At 49.4% G+C, this 17,026-nt stretch overlaps 4 protein-coding genes across 4 annotated transcripts; all 4 read left to right on the forward strand.

Moving 5' to 3' along the window:
• Nucleotides 1-205: 205 nt before the first annotated feature.
• On the forward strand, nucleotides 206-842 carry EI90DRAFT_3084583 (uncharacterized protein; the record flags this gene model as incomplete). Its single annotated transcript, XM_039062088.1, has 2 exons — nucleotides 206-460; nucleotides 629-842. A coding segment is annotated over one exon (255 nt), but the record flags the coding sequence as incomplete, so codon positions are not given.
• On the forward strand, nucleotides 719-1,129 carry EI90DRAFT_3133577 (uncharacterized protein; the record flags this gene model as incomplete). Its single annotated transcript, XM_039064582.1, has 3 exons — nucleotides 719-733; nucleotides 795-875; nucleotides 932-1,129. The coding sequence occupies 3 exons, from the start codon at nucleotides 719-721 to the stop codon at nucleotides 1,127-1,129; spliced, it is 294 nt and encodes a 97-aa protein (XP_038909568.1).
• Nucleotides 1,130-2,597: 1,468 nt separating this feature from the next.
• Nucleotides 2,598-2,854, forward strand: EI90DRAFT_3084591 (uncharacterized protein). The gene is made up of 2 exons (XM_039062089.1): nucleotides 2,598-2,693; nucleotides 2,722-2,854. Exons 1-2 carry the CDS (start codon nucleotides 2,626-2,628, stop codon nucleotides 2,807-2,809), a joined length of 156 nt encoding a protein of 51 aa, XP_038909569.1. The 5' UTR covers nucleotides 2,598-2,625; the 3' UTR covers nucleotides 2,810-2,854.
• A 177-nt stretch (nucleotides 2,855-3,031) lies between these two features.
• EI90DRAFT_135606 (uncharacterized protein) lies at nucleotides 3,032-3,955 on the forward strand. The gene has a single exon (XM_039051728.1). The coding sequence runs from the start codon at nucleotides 3,135-3,137 to the stop codon at nucleotides 3,606-3,608; it is 474 nt and encodes a 157-aa protein (XP_038909570.1). The 5' UTR covers nucleotides 3,032-3,134; the 3' UTR covers nucleotides 3,609-3,955.
• Nucleotides 3,956-17,026: the final 13,071 nt, after the last annotated feature.

Genomic DNA, 17,026 nt, shown 5'->3' on the forward strand with positions numbered 1-17,026 from the left:
AACCACCATCTGTAAATGACTGTCCACCAGGAATTGTCTCACGGCTGCTCATCAGATTGAAATTGAGTGTTCGAATTTTTGGGGTGGGCATGAATCCTGCCTAAGTGGGCATAGGAAAGTTGCGCATTTCAGGAAAGCATTCTTTTCTCGAAGACATGTTTGGATGGACCTAGAGTGTTGATGCCCTGCAAATGGCTCACTTCAGGCGTGTGCTGGCGCGGAGATTACCGTGGTTTTATCGACGGCGTTGTTCCTCGTATATGTATCTGCCTCGTGGAAGTGTTTGATGACAGTGTTTGGATGCCCAGCCTCAGACTGGGGGACGGCGTGGCCCACGCAACCGCATGTCGTTGTTGAAGTATCATCAGCTTCCCTCAGTTGCATGTCAAACCTGCCTCGAGGTTGCCTCCTTGTCCGGGTTTCCATTTTCCTCCCATGTCTGCACAACAATACAATCTGACGAACGGGTAACGAACCGCACAAACACCTCGCTTTGAGTTCGTGGCTTTTCTCATGGCCCTGGCTCTGTGTTTTATTGTATTGCCGCCTCGCGTTTCTTGCATGCTTTCTCCCTCCCGGGGATGCATAAATATAAGGGACCTTCCTGACCCTCCAAACTTCCCCTCAGATCACATTTGTCTTCGTCGTCGTTCGAAGACCCCTAGCTATTCCCATCGACTCTGTCGTTTTCCATCGTTCCACTCTCTGTCTATCGACCATGTCGGACGTTCTGGTAGGCATATCTCCCCAATGAACGCCGTGTCGAAGCCGTTGGCCTATCTCTTTCAATACAGACCGGTGACATCGTTTCTGTCAACCTCCCCACCGTCGGCCACCGTGAGGGCCGGGTCATCGGCCAGCATATTGATTATGCAGTATGTTTACTTACTTCCGCCACTCTGTGATTGTCTTCAATCTCTCATTTCTTTAGGGTCGCCTGATCGTTCAGGTTCAATTTGAGCCTGGCAATTACTACAATGCTTGGTGGGACGCTTTCACCACTGCATCTCATCTTTCATCTCCTGATATACTCACGGTTAGGGCCCCAACTGTTACCCGCGTTCGAAGGACGACTTACATCAATGGTCCGCGGGTTACTCAGCAAGTGATCGAGAGAACCTATTACTAGACGCTGAAATCGTCCAACCCACTCTTATCATCCAATCCTCGATAGCTGTCGCCCCTCGAAACTGCTATCACAATTACCGATTCTAATATATTCCACGTTGATCCCTCTCCCTCAGCAGCTGATCCATGAACCAAGCGATTCTGAGGTACCCAGGACGTTCCACCTCTGTATAGCACATCAAGGTTGCATCGGGACCTAATATCATGCAAACGGAAACTGCTCAACCTATATTTCTTATGCACCGTAAGGTCTACGTTGGCTCTTACGGAGCGTCAGCCGGTACGATGCTCAGCAAAATACATTACTTTCACACTCCCTTGCCAACAACCACAAACAGAGATCGATTTGCCTGAACTTCTCCAACAACTGTAGATACTTGTTTCAATATTCCATGCACATGAGTTAAGTATGTGGTCACAATCCTCACGGTTTGCCCTACGAATTCCTGGGAGTGAGATCGAAGCGCCTGAATTTCCACACTAGCCGATTACGTAGCTATTGAAAGCGGTCGGGCCCGGGCCTCGATCGTACGAAGGGCTACCTAGCTCAGCCTCGGGAATGAGACCGGATGGCACAAGGAGCTTCATGTGACAGTGAGATCGATCGGATGATACAGTGAGATAGAATCGCGCGTATCAACGCTCACGGTTTCCAACGAACATCATGAGTCATGCAATGCCACCCCAGGCCTGAGCTAGAACTGATTGAGGCATGGAGGTAAGATGCTGGACGAAATATTAGCTTGCCAAAGCATATCGTAACAGGGCATGATATATGTAGGCCGAGGGCTGCGCAGCGTATCATTCTGGCAATACTAGAGTTACAGTATTCCAGCCCCGGGGATGAGAAACCCCAGGGACGTCGAAGATCACTGCCAACAATCAAGAGTTCAGTGGCGTCAGAGACTGGGTTCGAACATTAACACAACTTTTCGGACGTATATTAGGCGCATGCTCAATCCCGCCTGTTCGTGTCGAATTCCGCCAAAATCATACGCTCGCAGCCAAGGCAAAAGTAGGGGCACGCACTACAGCAACCTGACTCACTCCTGGAATAAGCCAAATATACTTTCGTACATACATCAGTGCGCACATGTAGCGCGGGACCAACTTGCGTTCCAGTTCATAGGAAGAATGTCTGATTGGCCCCCTTGTTCACGCCAAAAAAAAGAGTTGGATGAAAAGGGAGGTACAAAATGTCAAGCAGTCAGTATACCTGGAATCGCCAGCCAGGTACCTCCAGGCGGTAGGGGAGACATTATACAAGAAGCGCCAACATTCATTGGAGACATATTACATATATCAAGAGTGGCTGGGTAGATACCGAGTACTGTGGTAGGAGAATCTCCCTCCCATTAATCGCACTTTTCAGAAATCCTGTATAGGCCGACGAAGTACTTGTAACCAGAGGCAGGATCTAATAAACGAGAAATGTAATTACAGAGTCTCTAAATGAAATGGGAACTCACCAAACGTCTGCGCTTCAAAGGCAATATCATGTTGGCCACGGCTGAGATACCATTTGCCATTGCTGTAGCCGTCCTGTGGAATTGGCTCAGCATCCGGTGTGACTTTTTCGACATCGGTTGGTAGTAAAACATACCGCAATGCAACTATCCCCATTTGGCTTACGACTACCTTCACACCAGACCTTTTTGTTCGTTTCTGGATCATAATCTGAGGTGTGATAGGAGTTGCTATCGATAGAAATCGTCCATTTCTCGATGCGCCATTCAGCATCCGTGAATTGGAGGTACGCATCGTAAGGCACGTTCACAGTGATAGTGTTTTTTACAGAACCATTTGTACCAAGCTTCCTGTTAACGGATACCTTTGTCCAATCAGTATACACGAGATTCTGGCAGGGGGGATTCGGGGGTGGCTTAGGCTGTTCAGAAGGTGGGCAGTAGGATGTAGTGGAAATCAAAGTCGTAGTCAACGTAGATGTGGTCGTGTCGGTGACCGTCTGTGTCGCGGTGGAAAGAGCGGTAAACGTGGTAGTAACTATGGAAGTAATGAAGGACAGCGACGTGGAAACTGAAGTCGTGGTACTGGTCTCTGTGGCCGTAGAAGTCTCCTTTATGGTGCGTGTGATAGGTGGGAATGTTGTGGTCTCCGTGGTGGTAGAAGTGCTTATGCTTGTGACAGTCGACGTGACGGGAGGAGGAATGCTAGTGGTGGTGGATGTCTCCGTGATCGTGATCGGCACATACTGCGTGATAGGCGGAAGCGTGGTCGTGGCGGTGCTCACGCTGACAGTCGTGCTCGTCTCCGTCGTTGTGCTTGTATCTGTCTTTGTCGTCGTGCTGGTAGAGATTGCGGTGGTGGTCAATGTGATGGAAGTCGTCGTCGTAGATGTCTCCGTGCTAGTAACAGGAGGCAAGATCGAGAAGGATGTGCTAGTGACCGTCACAGTGCTCCTGAGTGTGATAGGCTGCGGAACAGACGTTATGGTAGTAGTCGTAGTGAGACTGGAGTAGAGGGTTGTCGTGGTTGGAGGAAGAGTGATCGTCAGCGGAGAGGGACAAGCAAACGGATTGGATGTCGTCGAAGTTAAATATGGCGTTTGAATGCTGGAAGGTATGACGATAAGGACTCAGGATTTGAGCATAGAGAAATGCTGGTGGCACTTACACGATACCATCACGGGTAACAGTGGACGTTGCGATGTAATAAGAAGTTTCAGCCCGTACAGGAGCGGCAGGAGTTGGACGAGGGACGACAAGGGTAGTTTGCCCAGCAACTTGATAGGTAACTGCGATTAAAAAACCGGCAGATAGCAGAATAAGAGTCGAGTGTTCATAAGAGATATTCCGATTAATCTCACCTGTAGCAATCCCATGACTATTCTGATGCACTCCCACCACTGAGGCACCAGCGACACCAGTAGGATCTGGAAATGGCTAATAATCGGTTAAAACGGAAGCCAAGAGCGTCAAATATTCCAAAGCAGGTGGTTAGTCCCCGCAACAACTTTCTTTACCTAAATCAGTAGGGTTTTGTATCTACTTACCGGGCCGGTTGAAACAAGGTCTATGAACCGGGTGGTCCCAATGACGACTTGAATGTCAGGCTGGCAGCCCAGCTCATCGCATAGACCATTGGTCGTGGCACGGGCTAAGCCTACACATAAAATAACGCGAAGTACTATGGAAAGCATCAGGACTCGTTCTAAGCGAGAACAAGGCGATCAAACTTTATAGGTGTTGTCCCCCTGAGAACGGCAGGGACCGCCAAAAAGTAGCAGGGTTCAAGTCTGACGCCGTGATTGCTTTCGCTGCCGAAACGAGAATTGACACCCGGAGTCGCCTCCCCGAGAATCTTGGCCATAATGCGGAGAAGTGTCGGTACATTGGATTTGAGGGAGATTACGGGTGGTCGCTGTTGTCAAGTCCCTGTAAAGCCACAGTGCATAATATTCGTACTTTTTGTTTGTTTTGTGAGTGCCAGGATAAAGGGGCCGAGAAACTCCGCCTTGGGTGGGGGGGTGCAAAGGCAGGGCCGAACGTGCGTGCGTCTTAGTAATGAAGGACAGTGATATACTAAACTGAGACAGATAATGAGGACAATGTTCGGAGATGTCACCGAGGCATTTGACAGGCTATCGGGGACCGGCAACGTACCGAATGCTTGGTAATCAAACACCATGGGCTATGAATTACCTTGCTTTACCTCGCTTGCAAGGTCACTTTCCGGGTCCACAATTCGTGGGAATCTTCACTTTCCCATGCCACCGTTCTGTTGGCTACTGCTGTTGTCTCGTGATCACCTCACATGTTTTTAAATGCGGAGTTGTCCGATTCCTCTGTGAGCCCAGCCTTGGCCAGCATGCTAGAGACAACAATCAATCATGATGACCCAGTCTTGCTACTGGGATCCGCAACGGATGTAGGATGTGGACTTGCTGTTTTCGATGACACTCCCAACTGACTGTTCTCATTTGTAAAAGTTGAATCATATCATGGCCAGAGCTCCGTGATAATGCTACATAAGCATTGAATGGTGTTAGTGGTGGAGGTGCTAGATCAATGATGGTCTGTCAGATTGTTTGGCCTTGGGTGTCATATCCATACATACCCGATCCCGATCTGACTCCCGGACCCCCCATCATCACCACCTCTGGAGTCCTACCCTACCACTGTCCGTTCTGATATTCACCTTCGGTCCTGACACCACACCTGACACCACACCTCCTCTCACCCCTCATGACACCTCCACTCTTCCGTCCTCCTCCTGCCCTATCTCCGTCCGTTCCGATATTCACCTCGGACCGAACATCACTCCTCTCACTCCTCCTCTTCCTCCTCATGACACCTCCACTCTTCCATCACCCTCCTGCCCTTCTCCCGTCCGCTCTGATACTCACCTTCGGACCTGACACCTTTCCTCTCCTCTGTCGAAATTGTATCCGGTGCGACTACTGGACTTATCCGGAGCTCCAATTCAAATGGCTTCAAATCCAGGTCACGTGGCAAGGACATAAAATCATGGACAAGCCTGGTATCGAACCCAGGACCTCTAGCGTGCATCCATACACTACTCGCCCTTGAGCCATGCCGGTATAGGCTGTTAAACTCTATACTATTGGGAACATATTATATTCTCCAACATCCTCCACTCCTCTCTCCACTCCTCTCTCCTCTCTCTTCCCTCTGACCCTCTTCCACCGACCCTATTAGACGAAATGTTGGACTAGCGAGTTTATTGCTCAGTCCCGTTGTACGTGAACTAGAATAGATTAGAAAGTAATCACCTAGCGAGTTTATCGCTGGTGGACTAATGTTTAATACATGATTTAAAACATGATATAACCAACATACCTCAGTCCCGTTGTATGTGAACTGAGGGAAAGTTGGGTTGTCCAAAAATTGGGGTTTTATAGTCAGGCGCTATGAATGCGCACTGACTTTGGCACGGACGCCACCAAGAAAGGCAATAGGTGTAAATCTAAACGCCACACGACTCAACATCACCAAACATGAGTTGGTCATAGCGAACACCATAAAACCAAGAATTCTAACACGCCCACTCGCTAGATCTACTCATGTAATCCCATCGCAGTACGGAACTTCGAATGTTTTTCATGTGCCAGAGCCTTTGTAAGGACGTCGGCTACTTGGTCGTTTGTCGAAATGTAATCGAGTGTGATGTCGAACGCCAATGTGTTTCGTATGAGCGTGGAAGGTGGGATTTGATGCCAGCGCGATAGCACCTTGATTATCGACGAGTAAGGAAGTGGAATGGGCGAGAGGGAAGTTGATGTCATGAAGGAATTGCTGAATCCACAATGCCTCTTTAGTAGCGTGTGTCATAGCCATGTACTCGCCTTCAGTGCTAGACAATGCAATTGACGTTTGCTTCTTCGAACTCCAGCTAATAGCCGCGCCAGCCATTATAAAAACGAAACCAGATATGGAATGAAAGTCTCTTGGGTCTCCAGCCCAATCCGAATCGGAATATCCAGTGTGATCGTCGCATTTTGACTTTCTGTCGTAGACCAATTTGTAGTCTTTGGTGGCGTTGAGATAGCGAAGAAGTCGATTGATGGCGATCCAATGTTCTTCCCCTGGATTCGATGAGTACTGACTCAGTGTGGTGACGGCGTAGCCAATGTCCGGTCGGGTACCGAGCATTGTGTACATAACGGAGCCTATTCGTGATTGGTACTCGCGGGTGTTGATCTCAGGATCGGGTTGATCGTGGCGAAGGAGTTTAAGGTTAGGGGTCATGGGAGTTGAAATACTGTGAGAATTAGTAAAGCCAAATCTTTCGACAACGTCAGACACGTATCGTGATTGGGAAACGGTAATTAAGCGCCGTGCGCGATCGCGAGTAATCTCCAGTCCAAGAAACCAATGAATTTCGCCCAAGTCTTTCATTTTGAATGCAGAACGCAGCTGCCTCTTCTTCTTTCGAAGTAAGTTGAGATCATTTGAAGCGATGAGGAGGTCGTCGACATATAAAGCGACGATGCAGAATTTGGCGTGGGAGGAATAAATGAATACCCCGTGGTCGGATTCACAGCACGTGAAGTAGAGTTTGTTGAGTTCGGCTTTCGCCTTCTTGTGCCAGGCGCGTGACGCCTGTTTGAGTCCGTAGAGGCTCTTCTGCAACTTCCACACAATATCGGGCCACCCATAATCATCGCATCCAGGAGGGGGATCCATGTAGATTTCGTGCTCTAGATCGCCGTTGAGGAAGGTGGTTTTTACATCCATTTGATGAAGTTCGAGATTGAGATGGGCGGATAGGGCTAGGAGTATTCGAATGGAGGTCCATTTGACCACAGGTGCGAAGGTCTCGTCGTAATCGATCGCGTGGACCTGACTAAAACCTTTCACAACCATGCACGCTTTATAGCACTCCACTTCTCCGTTCGCATTTCTCTTTATCGCAAATACCCATCTCGAACCAACCACATTCTGAGCATCGACGTCTCGCTTTCGCACTGAGACGTAAGTTCCCGTCTCCCTTAATGCTGATAATTCTTCCACACAAGCCTCGAGCCATGAACCCGCGTCGTGACGGTCCATCGCCTGTTTGTAAGTCCGTGGTATTTCCACATTCGCGTTTAACGCCCAACTAATGCCCACTGTTTCAGGGGCTCTCGTCGAACGATTGTAAGAAGAAACGGAGTATCGAGCGTCGTCGTCAGGGATGGGGGCACGATGGATACGTCTTGAGCGTTGTGGTTCAGGGGGCCTGGATTCAAGTCCAACAGGTATGTCTCCTCCATCTACATTCTCCTCGTCATCGCTCTCATTTCCCTTTTCCTCTCGATCTTCGTGATCACCATCACCATCACCGTCTCCATCTTCATCTCCCATTTCCCTAACCTCTCCTTCATCACTCTTCACGGGGACAACAACGTGCGTCGGGGAATCTTGTGATTCAACCTCGATCGTCACCCGCTCCGATTCTCCATCCATTCCCTCAAAAAAGTGAACGTCCCTGGACTCGTGGAGTTTACGAGTCTTGGGATCGAAGACAACAAAGGCCTTCTTGCCTTGCACCATGCCAAGATGGATTCCAAGAATTGAGCGATTATCGAGTTTTCAATGAAGATCGCGGTGGATGTGGAGGGTGGCTTTACAGCCAAAGGTACATATCATGGTAACACTTGGTTTATTGCCAGTGTATCGTTCGTAGGGGGAGAGATCGTGAGGAAGTGCGGAGTGGGGGGATACGTTTTTGATTAGTGCCACATGTCGCAGCGCGTACGGCCAAGCAGTGCGGTCGACTTTCGACTCGAGCATAGCGATAGTCATGGTGACTAGAGTCCGGTTGACTCTTTCAGCTACGCCGTTCTCCTGCGGTGTTTGCGGATTTGTACGCTCATGAACGATTCCGATTCCTTTTAGGTATGACGAGAACTCATCCGAGAAATATTCGCCACCACCATCAGTGCGGAGGATCTTGAGTTTAGACCCCATCTGGCGTTCCGCTTCGGCAAGGTACTCTTTGAATCTGTCGAGCGCGTCGGACTTCTTCTTCATCGGGTAAACGGTAAGATAGCGGCTGAAGTCGTCAACGAAGGTGATGAAATACTTAAAGCCTTCTCGCGTTACAGTTTTGGTCTCGCATACGTCGGAGAAAACTCTGCCAAGGACTTGATCGGCGCGAGTATGAGTTTCGGAGGGGATAGGATTACGATGGTGTGAGGACGCCTCGCATTCTGCGCAATATTTTGGTTCGTCCTGCGTTTCACTCCCAATCAGATCCATACCCTTTACCATCCCGCTTCTGATCATTTTGAGGATAGATTCCTTCGAGATATGACCAAGGCGTTTATGCCACACATCCAATGATGCGCTGGCGGTAATCGATCGTGCGATATTGGAGGAGTAGGAGTTGGCGGCGTGGGAGGAGGTGATATAAGCCTTCTCCAAGGCTATGACCGTAACAGGTAATCGGTACAAACCGTTTTCGGCGTTGGCAACGGCAATGAGCTGGTCTGCTGAGTCAAAGATCTCACACTTTCCGCTTAGGAATGTTGCATATGCGCCGGATGAATTAAGTTGGATGACGGATAAAAGGTTATGGGCGATCTTCGGGCAATAGAGGACGTTGCGAATGATGGTGTTTCCAGGTGAGTTTCCAGTAAGAAAAGTCACTTTCACCTGTCCAATGCCTGGCGCTAAAATTACCTTTTTGTTACCTAGGACGATTTTTCGAGGAGGATCAAGGGGACGGTAGGAGATGAACCACTTGCGATTACCACATAAGTGCGGGGTGGCTCCAGAGTCGACTATCCACTCGGAGCATCGAGGTTCATTACCAGTGGGTGTTGCACTTAGTAAGTCTGAAGCTCCGGCGACTAAGACTTTGTCTTTTTCATCAGGAGAGGTTGCGACTTTGGCGGACTCCTTCGGCGTCGTCGACTTTGACTTGCCCTTCCCCCTTCCGCGTCTCGATCTCTTCCCTTCCGACCCTCCACCTTCCGACCAACATTGTTCTATCGTATGACCTAGTGCTCCACACTTAGGATTCGAGCAACGAACCACCGGTTTGGAAGTATTCGTTGTCGAGCCACTCGACTTTTTCTTTTCGCAACGGCCAGACTTTCCACCGTTGGTGAACATGGCGGCGATCTCAGGGTCGTTATTCCTGAGTTTCTCTTCTTGGAGTATGTGTCGGATTAGGCTTGTGGAGGTTACGGTGTTGACATCGTCGACGTGGACAATGACGTAGGTCTTTATGGCGTGATACGTAGCAGGGAGTGCTTTGGCAAGAGCTATGACGAAGTCACCTTCATCAACCTTCCGGCCCATTTCGGATAGTTGGGCGCGGAGTTGTCGCATTTCATTGATCTGTGGCTCCAGCGGCTTAGAGTCGTCCATGTGGAAAGTATACAGATCACCGTGGATAATCATGGCATCGTGTGCACCATGACCGTTGTAGCGATTAGAAAGGAGTTTCCATGCTTCGCAAGCATGGGAAGCTTCATCAATTAGCATGATAGGTTCGTCACCTATATAGCACTTGATATACGTTAACGCCTTCATATCCTTCTTCAACCAGTCCATGAGGTCTTGGCCTGGTTGCGTTGGCATGGCAACGCCGCCTGTTGACGTGTCTTGCACGACCTCCCAAACCTCTCCTATCTGAAGTATCGACTTCATCCTAGACGCCCACGTACGGTAATTCTTGCCCTCATTGTCTAAGACTTTAATGGGGAACCAGGAGCTGTCTGGGGAGATGGTTGTTGTTGAGGAACTGGCGGCTGCACTAGCGGTTGCAGTGGTGTTGGACATTGGGAAGGAAGGGGATATGGAGTTCACAAGGTAGGACGAAGTTCAGAGTGAACGGGGCTCGTAACCTATTAGACGAAATGTTGGACTAGCGAGTTTATCGCTCAGTCCCATTGTACGTGAACTAGAATAGATTAGAAAGTAATCACCTAGCGAGTTTATCGCTGGTGGACTAATGTTTAATACATGATTTAAAACATGATATAACCAACATACCTCAGTCCCGTTGTACGTGAACTGAGGGAAAGTTGGGTTGTCCAAAAATTGGGGTTTTATAGTCAGGTGCTATGAATGCGCACTGACTTTGGCACGGACGCCACCAAGAAAGGCAATAGGTGTAAATCTAAACGCCACACGACTCAACATCACCAAACGTGAGTTGGTCATAGTGAACACCATAAAACCAAGAATTCTAACAGACCCTCCACCAAGTTATGACCTTCCGCTGCTGTCCCATCCTGTCAGGGGATGTCTCATGGGTCCCCGTGACCCCCCCCATGGCCCACAACCTAAAGGGACACAGCCCTGTCCAGGGCACACTGCTGTGGGTAAGAAGGTGAGAAGGAAGCTAACTTCTCACCTTCCCACAGTGGCCCAATATAATCGAAAACATCCGGAGATATCCGGAAGTCACATGAGGCCCGAGACCTGGGGCCCGGGGCATCCGGCTGCACGGAGTGTCCGGCACAGGGCATGCACAGGGGGTGCAACAGCCAGGTGTGCATGTGGATGCGGGTGCAAGTGCGGGTGCAAGTGCGGGTGCAGGCTAGGTCAGGGTGTATGCCCTGACACATACCTCGTACTCGGACACCGCTTGTACCTTCGCTCCGAGACTCCGTCATAGCTCTGACCTCGGACTTTGACTCCACCTCGGCTTTAGTCCATTGCATTGGTGACCTCATACTACATAAACACCATTGCCAATATTCCTCGGACTTTCAACCCCACCTCTGTAAGCTCTGTAAGCTCTGTAACCCCCGAGCTCCATGGATCATCTTCGGCACTTTTGCCACCTGTAATGTATCTTTCGGGTTTCCCCCTCATCCTTATTGTCAAAAACCCGAGATCGAAAAGGGGTTAAATGCGTGAGTCCGAATGCAGGTGGGGCTCAACTAGAGGGGGGTCTGAGGGCTCTGGTAGTGAACCAAAGCTTCTCAGGGAGCCTGGTTCTGCTGGGTGGTACAAGAGGCTCTAAGAAGGACGTGGCCTCAGCGACTCGGAGGGAGCGCTGTGCCTCCGTTACGTCTCAGTTAGTCCTTGTATTTCTTATGTCTGAGGTATCTTGTAGAACAGGAACAGGATTCACTCAGAGGGACTTTGGGTGGCATTTTAGTTGAGATTAGAACTGAGGAACTACAGGTTCTAATCTACGGGTATTTATAAAGGAGAATGGGAAGGACTTAGTCAAAGTCCGGAATGACAAATGGGAAAACACCGAAAGGTGCCGAATGATACCGAGAGGCACCGAAAGGTCCCGAACAATATCTTAAACGGGGAACCGAGGTGTTGGGCCAAGGAGGGCGGAGTTGGAGTGTTATAGGAATGGACCTAGAATCTTATGGTCCGTGACTATGAACAATCAAACCCTTGGTCCCTGCACCTTTATTTTGCTGTCAAACCCCATGCCAAGCTTTCCCACTGGGTTTTGGTGCTGGCTGGGGAATTTGTTGAGTTTCAAGGGACTTCCCTTGACCATTGTGACTTTTATATTAGATAGTTAGAAGTCATATGATGTGTAAGGCAGATGCCGAAAAATGTTTTCTCATTATCAAATACATAACCCAAAAACCTTGTACCACAATTGTAACATCCTCACCATTGTGCCACCACTGTAAACTCAACCTGTAACCTTGGAACCATGTCCACCTCCCTATTCATCCTCTCCATGACAAAACCGCAACGAGGAGGGCATTCCCATGCCCAACCTCCTGCTGCCCACTCCCACCAGTCCACCAGGTGGTTGAGCAATCACTCCCATCCAACCAGAAGTTCCCTATCAGGAACTGTAGCCTATCCCACCTCCTTAGGAGAGGGATATGGTCCAGGCAGCTCCAGGATGCCTGGCCACGCACCTGCGGGTCCCACTTCCCACGGTCACCCACTACCGTGCACTGGTCCACCAACCCGCTTTCCCCAACAACTCCCGCTACCGGTATGCTCCCATGAGCGCCAAGTCACCGATAGCCACCATCTGGGTGACTCCCTTTGGGAGTCCCAGTATCCCTCACTACCGGCACGCTCCATTGAGCGCCAAGTCACCGTTAGCCAAACACTCCCAGCACACCCACTACCGGCATGCTCCCAGGAGTGCCAAGTCCCCGTTAGCAGACAGCCAGGTGGCTCCCTCAAGGAGCCCTCATCATACTCGCTACCAGTACGCTCCCAGGAGCACCAAGTTACCGTTGGCCAACCCACAGGTTGTACTTCCGTACACTCATCCTATTCCGCTCTCCCTCCGATGGCTATGCAGCCACCTCCATTAGTGAGTCGAACAGCTCAGGTTGGGTTCCCCGGAACCCATTCCCATAACATGGAGGCCGGAAAATGAATGGGGAAGACAAATGGGTAAAGGGGGTTAGCCGACTGAATAGTAGTAAGAAGGTAGTTGTGCTAAGAATGGAAGGTGACTAATAAGTGATAATGTGAGGGAGATCACCGAAAGATGTGGGTAGCTCCGAAAGCGGAGTTGCATATCCGAAGGATGTTAGGTGACTCAAATAAATGAAATAGGTGGAGGAATGGTTTAAGGGCATGTCACGGGATGTCAGAGGTCCGTTGGGATATCGGAGCAAAATCCAGGGTCTCCAAATGTTCCAACTCGGGACCGAGCTTCCGGGATGGGAGTAGCCAAGGTTCGGTGTGCCGCAACCAGACCGGAGCTGAGACAGTCAGGAGGGAAGGTGACTTGGGGAGTGGGGAGGCATGGTGTAGGGGATGGTGAAGTTGTTAGGAAGGTGTGGTGTGGTGGGAGTGCACGGGGTCGGGATTCCGGGATATGACACTTATTTGGACTGCTGCTTCTTCCCATTCTAGCCAGTTAGTCATCATCCCCACTTCCCCTCATCCTCCTGCCCCTCTGGGCTTCACCCTCCCTATCTCCTTTTGGATGTACGACAGGCTCTGCCCTATGACCTTCGGTACCGCTCCGCTTCCACCATCCCTTTGTTCCCATTCAGACACCTTCATTCCGATTCGGACCCCCTTTGTTTCCCTTGTGCTTTCACCCTCTCCATTATATATCGGTGCTTGTACATACTCGTTTTAGGCCCTTAGTCTAAAATTGACCTGAAATGCCCCCTAGAGACTTCCTGCTTGCCGCCTATGAAATTAGGGACCAAATGGACAAACAGCAATGGCACAGTGCTCTGCTTGAGTTGCTGAGGCCAAGGTCCCTCCTTGCTAAGTCTCCAGTTCCCCTCCAGAATTGTCCACCCTTGCCCACATCAGCAAAAGTCCGTTATGCTCCGGAGCATCAAGAGTGGCTGGAGCATGTGGGAGACAAAACAGCAGATTGGGCACTCCTGGAGCCAATAGTGTTCGCCTGGGAGGGGGTTCAGGAGCAGCTGGGAGTGGTGAGGAGTATGTAATGTGCCAGGAGCAGTGGGAGGAAAATTTTGGTCTCTAAAAAGTTGAAAAAAAAAATTTAGGGAAAAATCAAAAAAAAAAAATTCAGGAACTATAGTGCCTTTAAAGTGCTTTCAGGACATATAATTATTTGCAAAATTGAGGAAGAAATGATGGAGAAAAATGGGAAATACTTTCGGAGACCTGAGAAATAATGAGAACTGAATTGATGGGAAAGTCTGAAAATTGAATAGGAAAGTGAGGGGAAGCCTTGTAAGCATTGTTATTTTCTGCTGTTCTGATTTTTCCTGATTGTTCTTGGTCTCACTCCCAGCTGCTACTGGACCCTCCCAGGAGCTTTCAGGAGCTTCCTGGAGTATTGAGGAGCAGCTGGGAATGAGACCAAGAAGAATTGGGAAAAATCAGAACAGCAGAAAATAACAATGCTACAAGGCTTCCCCTCACTTTCCTATTCAATTTTCAGACTTTCCCATCAATTCAGTTCTTGGGTCTCCAAAAGTATTTTCCATTAGCTGCTCCTGGACCCTCCCAGGAGCTTCCAGGAGTATCCAGGAGTATCCAGTAGCAGCTGGGAGTGAGACCAAGAACAATCAGGAAAAATTAGAACAGCAGAAAATAACAATGCTACAAGGCTTCCCCTCACTTCCCTATTCAATTTTCAGACTTTCCCATCAATTCAGTTCTCATTATTTCTCGGGTCTGTCATATCTGTGCATACCCGACCCCGACCCGACTTCCGGACCTCCACCCTCTTCACCTCCGGAGTCATAACCTACCGCTGCCATTCCGATACTCACCTTCGGTCTTGGCAACACACCCCTCCTCTTACCTCTCCGACCCTTTCTCCGTCCGCTCCGATACTCATCTCGGACCGAACATCGCCCCACTCGCCACCCTTCCTACAACTCCGCTCCCCCCTCACAACACCTCCACCCTCCCGTCATTCCCCTACACTTCCCCTGTCCGTTCTGATACTCACCTTCGGACCTGACTACTCTCCTTTCCGCCACTCCCTCTTCCTTACCTGTCCCCTCTCTCCTCCTTCCGTTACCCTTCCGCCAAGTTACGACCGTCCACCGCTGTTCCGTACTTCGTACTCGGACACCGTTCGTACCTTACTCCGAGCCTCCGTCATAGTCCCTACCTCGGACTTTGACTCCACCTCGGTCTTAGTCCATTGCATTGGTGACCTCATACTACGTAAACACCATTGCCAATATTCCTCGGACTTCCAACCCCGCCTCTGTAACCTCCGTAAGCTCTGCAACCCCTGAGCTTCGCGGACTGCCTCCGGCACTCTCGCCGTTTGTAATGTATTTCTCGCAATTTCCCCTCACCCCTATTTGGACTACTGCTTCTTTCTATTCTAGCCAGTTAGTCATCACCCCCACTTTCCCTCATCCTCCTGCCCCTCTGGGCCTTGCCCTCTCTACCTCCTTTCGGATGTATCACAGGTCTTGCCCTATGACCTTCGGTACCGCTCCGCTACCTCTACCCTTTGTTCCCGTTCGGAGGTCTTCGTTCCGATTCGGTCACCCTTTGTTCTCCTTGTGCTTTTGCCCCTTCTTTATATATATCGGCGCTTGTACATACTCGTCTGGTTTCAGTCCGAAATCGACCTGAAATGCCCCCTAGAGACTTCCTGCTCACCTACTGTGAAATTAAGGACCAAATGGACCAACAGCAATGGCACAGCGCTCCACTTGAGTCGCTGAGGCCAAGGTCCCTCCACGCTAAGTCTCCGATTCCACTCCGGAGTCGTCCGTTTCCGCCCCATTCTAACAGGGTCTCCGAAAGTATTTTCCATTTTTCTCCATCATTTCTTCCTCGATTTTGCAAATAATTATATATCCTGAAAGCACTTCAAAGGCACTACAGTTCCTGAATTTTTTTTGATTTTTCCCTAATTATTTTTTTCAACTTTTTAGAAGTCCCTATTTTTCAAATTTTCCTCATTTCCCTCTATATCCCCCTCATTCTCCCCCTCATTCTCCCCCTCATTCTCCCCTCATTCTCCCCTCATTTCCCCCCCTCATTCTCCCCCATTTCCCCCTCCCCCATATTCTGCCAGCCCGAAAGTGATTAAGTTGCCAGATTAATCATATATCAGGCCATAAATTTTGATTGTGTATTGGTGAGTCTCAGTGTCCTTGATATATAGTATAGTGTTTGATCTAAATGTTAAGCAGTGTCTTGTTGTGTTAGTCTTGTGGTAGGAGGTATTCATGGGGGATCTTCCCTCTTTTTTTTTTCCTTTTCATTTTCAAATGCTCCAGGAGCTCCCAGAAGCTTCTCACCCCTATACACTTTGAAGCATTTAAATTGTATTTACTGGATATGTTTGTGCACAAAGCAATGCTCCAGGCCCTCCTGGGAGTGCCCTGGAGTACCTAGCCAACTCTGGAGGAAATGGGCTGTTCCTGGACCGGCCAATCTCCTCCTGATTCTCCCAGTGCTCTCGATACTCTGGAGCACTCAGGAGCATAACAATTTTTTGCTGATGCAGTTCTAACACCCACATGTTTTCAGGTTTCTAACTTCATGTCCTTGTATCTCATTCGTTTCTGAATGGTTTCTCATGTTCTCGGTATCATAAATTTTCATTTATTCCCACCTTTCCAATGGTACTAAAGTTGTATTCTATTTCTTGGTATTCATTGAGTTAGCAAAAGTTTGTGCACACATTCAGTAATCATGTGCATCATTCCCATAGTCGATCATATGCGGGTGCCGTTTCTGTTTATTTGTTTGGGATTTATGGTATGTGTGGGTGTTTGTATCCTTGTCAGGGCACACCCACCTCACCTGGCCCCACCTGACCTGGTGCCCCACCATCCACTCCTCCCAACCTCCCCCCTCTTCCCCTTTTACTCTTCTCCTTCTTCTCTCCTCTCTTCTCTCCTCTCTTTCCTCTTTATTCTTTTCTTATCACATAGATGACTTCCTTTGTATCAATGTACCATTGACCCGGCTGCAGTGTAACGCGCCCGGACCCGGACACACTGGATGACCTCCCACATACTGGATGCTCCTGGGACCTCTTACGGAGGTACCCGGACAGA

The sequence above is a fragment of the Cantharellus anzutake genome, assembly GCF_015039405.1.
Source record: "Cantharellus anzutake strain C23 chromosome Unknown EI90scaffold_105, whole genome shotgun sequence".
Lineage (NCBI taxonomy): Eukaryota > Fungi > Basidiomycota > Agaricomycetes > Cantharellales > Hydnaceae > Cantharellus > Cantharellus anzutake.

What these genes read in the sequence shown, in the direction of transcription:
- EI90DRAFT_135606 (XM_039051728.1), top strand. Translation starts at nt 3,135, where the DNA reads ATGGAAGTAATGAAGGACAGCGACGTGGAAACTGAAGTCGTGGTACTG.
- EI90DRAFT_3084591 (XM_039062089.1), top strand. Translation starts at nt 2,626, where the DNA reads ATGTTGGCCACGGCTGAGATACCATTTGCCATTGCTGTAGCCGTCCTG. An exon ending in TGGAATTGGCTCAGCATCCG is followed by an intron (nt 2,694 to 2,721) that starts GTGTGACTTTTT and finishes ATCGGTTGGTAG; the next exon opens with TAAAACATACCGCAATGCAA.